The sequence below is a fragment of the Micropterus salmoides genome, unplaced genomic scaffold, assembly GCF_014851395.1.
Source record: "Micropterus salmoides isolate LMB-PRFRI ecotype aquatic unplaced genomic scaffold, ASM1485139v1 Ms_hic_scaffold_10, whole genome shotgun sequence".
NCBI classification, from domain to species: Eukaryota; Metazoa; Chordata; class Actinopteri; order Centrarchiformes; family Centrarchidae; genus Micropterus; species Micropterus salmoides.
Genome location: NW_024040041.1, coordinates 23,220,930 through 23,224,044, shown reverse-complemented (window position 1 = coordinate 23,224,044; position 3,115 = coordinate 23,220,930). Strand labels below are relative to the sequence as shown.

General features: G+C 48.8%; 1 protein-coding gene across 1 annotated transcript in view; it reads left to right on the top strand.

The window, feature by feature from the left end:
* The first annotated feature begins 1,752 nt into the window (after positions 1–1,752).
* LOC119917908 (ubiquitin carboxyl-terminal hydrolase 31-like) overlaps positions 1,753–3,115 on the top strand; it is an 8,229-nt gene continuing 6,866 nt past the window's right edge. The window contains exons 1-2 of the mRNA XM_038738332.1: positions 1,753–2,902; positions 3,092–3,109. Coding sequence (XP_038594260.1) covers positions 2,378–2,902; positions 3,092–3,109 — 543 coding nt within the window. The 5' untranslated portion in view covers positions 1,753–2,377. The remainder of the gene's footprint in view (positions 2,903–3,091; positions 3,110–3,115) is intronic.

Sequence of the window (3,115 nt, the reverse complement as noted above, 5' to 3'; positions counted from 1 at the left end):
TCAGGAAAATCTGTCAGTTTAGTGCTGTGGTGTTGTGGAGCCTGATGGCTGAAGGCACAAATGAGCCTCCAAAGCGCTTAGAGGCTCGGGGCTGGAGGAGTCTGTGGCTGAAGGAGCTCCTGAGCTGCCTCAGCTCAGCATAGAGAGGATGAGAGTTGTCCATGATGGTTTTCAGCTTCCCTCTCATCCTCCTCTCAGTCACTGCCTCCACACTGTCCAGTTCCATCCCCACCACTGAGCTGGCCTTCTTCACCAGCTTGCCCAGTTTGTTGGCACCACAAGTCCCCATGCCACCTCCCCAGCACACCACAGCGATGCAGATGCACTGGCCACTACAGACTGGTAGAACATCCGCAGCAGCCTGGTGCACAAATTGAAGGACCTGAGCCAGGAAGAACAGCCTACTCTGTCCTTTCCTGTAGAGGGCCTCGATGTTGTCTGTCCAGTCCAGTTTATTGTTCAGTTGCACCTCCAGGAACTTGTAGGTGTCCACCATCTCTACTCCCTCACCCCTTATTACAACAGGGGCCTCTTGCTGTGTCTGAAGTCCACCACCAGCTCCTTGGTTTATCCTGTGTTGAGCTGGAGGTGGTTGCTGTCACACCATCCAATGAAGCTCTCAGTCAGGTCTCTGTACTCCTCAGAGCCTGCAGCCTGCATGCAGCCTGACATACTGTGGCCTGTTAGTGAGGTAGTCAGTGATCCAGGTCACCAGGTCCTGATCCACTTGCATCATGGAGAGCTTCTCAGCCAGCCGGAGAGACTGGACGGTGTCAAAAGCACTGGAGAAGGTAAAGAACATGATCCTCACAGTGCTGTGTGGCTTCTCCAGGTGGGTGTAAGCTCTGTGAAGCAGGTAGATGATGGCATCGTCCACGCTAATGCCAGCCTGGTACGCAAACTGCAGAGGGTCCAGGCAGTTGCGTACCAGGGGCTTGAGGTGCTGCAGAACCAGTCTCTTGAAATTCTTCATTACATGACGTTAGTGCCACAGGCCTGAAGTTGGAGAGGTCGCTGGAACAGACCTTTTTGGGGACAGGGATGATGCAGGATATCTTCCACATCTTTGGCACCTTCTTCAACCTCAGTGAGAGGTCAGAAAGATGCCGGAACACTCCCGCCAGCTGCTCTGCACACACCTTGAGGACCGTCAGGTGGATGTCGTTGGGTCCCCTGACCTTGTTGATCCGGGTTCTAGTGAGTTGTTGTCTCACCTGGCTGGTTGTGATGACTGGGGTGGAGGGGAGGTGGGAGTGTAGGGGAAGGGAAGTGGAGGGGAGAAAATTGAGGGGGAGGGTGGCGGAAGGGGTGTGGAGGGAGGAGACTGAGATGGAGGGGAGAGAGGACAGGTAGGAGAGCAGTGATCCTTTGGAGTAGCAGGGAGGTATATGGAGGGGGGGTGGGGAGTAACCGAGGCGAGGCTAATTGAGCAGGTGGAGGGGGGTCCAGCTTTGTTGAGTCAAACCTGTTGAAAAACTGGTTTAACTCGTTGGCTCAGTCCTTTAGATTGTCCTGATTCAGGTAAGCAAGTGCTGCACATTCCCTTTATTAACGTAATGTGGCTGTTAAAAAGGGAACATTTGTTTATTCATCAGTATGTGCAATTAAATTATTGCCAATTAAATAGCTAGGTCTATATTTAAACTGCTTAAGAGTAGTCAGCAAAAAATATTTTTTACAGCCAGGCTGCTGTTCTAACCCCAGTCCGGTAGGTGGCGGTAATTTGGTGTAAACCAGTTTACCAGGTAGGTGCCAACACAAACATGAAGAAAGAGAAGAAGATGAAGTAAAACGATTCTGCTCTTTGGTGTCTTGTTCCTCCAAATATGTAACACATTGCGGACACACTCTCTGCTTTAACTGTCATTACCTGCATACCATGGCGGATTATCAGTTTCTGTTGGACGTGGGAATCTCGGCCGAAAAGGACGGTTGCTGTTTGTGTTGCTCTTGTTGTTATTGTAGCTAGCGCTACTGTTAGCTAAATTAGCTAACATTGCTGTCTTCGCTCTCAGGAGCTGAGGTTGATTCATTGCTGCGGGGCAGTAAACCAATGTTTATGTTACGCTTCTTAACTCGTTACGTAATTGGCCTAGCCAGCATTTGAGGCAAGGTTAGTGCACGATATGCTAACGTTATTTGACAAGTTAACGCTAACATCTGTGTGCTTTAGAAGAAGACTCTTCAATTAAAATGTTATTATTAGTTAGCTAAAACACCGAATGGTGCCAGCAGCGTAAGCTTTAACGTTAACTAACTTAGTTGGCGTTATTGCTGTCTGTATGTTTTGAGATGGAGCAGCAGGAAGCAGCCAGTGGGATGGCTCTAATTCCTCATACCACATCTGTCTGAGTTGTGCGTCTCTGAAAGAGAAATCATGTCTTGCAAAGCCGCAACCAAGGACAAGAAGTCGAGCTTCAGCAAGAAGCTGTTCAGGCGAGGCTCAGTGCGCTCTGTGGGCAGTTTCATGAGCAGAGTCCTGAGGACACTGACAGCGTTATCCCACTTTGGATCTGAAGTGCAAACAGAGGACGACAAAGACGATGGAGGATTTTCCACGTTTAAATCTGGAAGTAAAGATGTGCACATGGATGATGGGGACCTCGGAGGTTTCCTGTCTGGAGAGAGAGTTCCTGGAGTGTCAGGTCTCAAAAACCACGGGAATACCTGCTTCATGAATGCAATTTTGCAGTGCCTCAGTAACACCGAACTCTTTGCGGAGTACCTCGTTTTGGAGCACTATAAAGACGAGGAGCTGGATGAGGACAAACCAAAGACAAATGGCATACATCTGCAGAAGAAGGGTCCTCTGGCCAAAGGAGAGGTTACAGAGCAACTGTCAGGACTTGTCCGGGCATTATGGACGTTTGAGTACACCCCCCAGCATAGCAGGGATTTCAAGGTAAATTTATTATAGTAGAGCACACTGTCTGTGGAAATAATTACTTTTTCAACACATGCTGAAAATGCCAGTACTGATCCACAACACTGCTACACAAATGATCTTTAGGATCTGCAGTGGCTAAAACTCCAGGACCAACAAATATAAACCTTACATGCATTGTGACCTTTGGCCAATTTTCTTTTGCAGAATGCTGTGTCAAAAAATGCCACC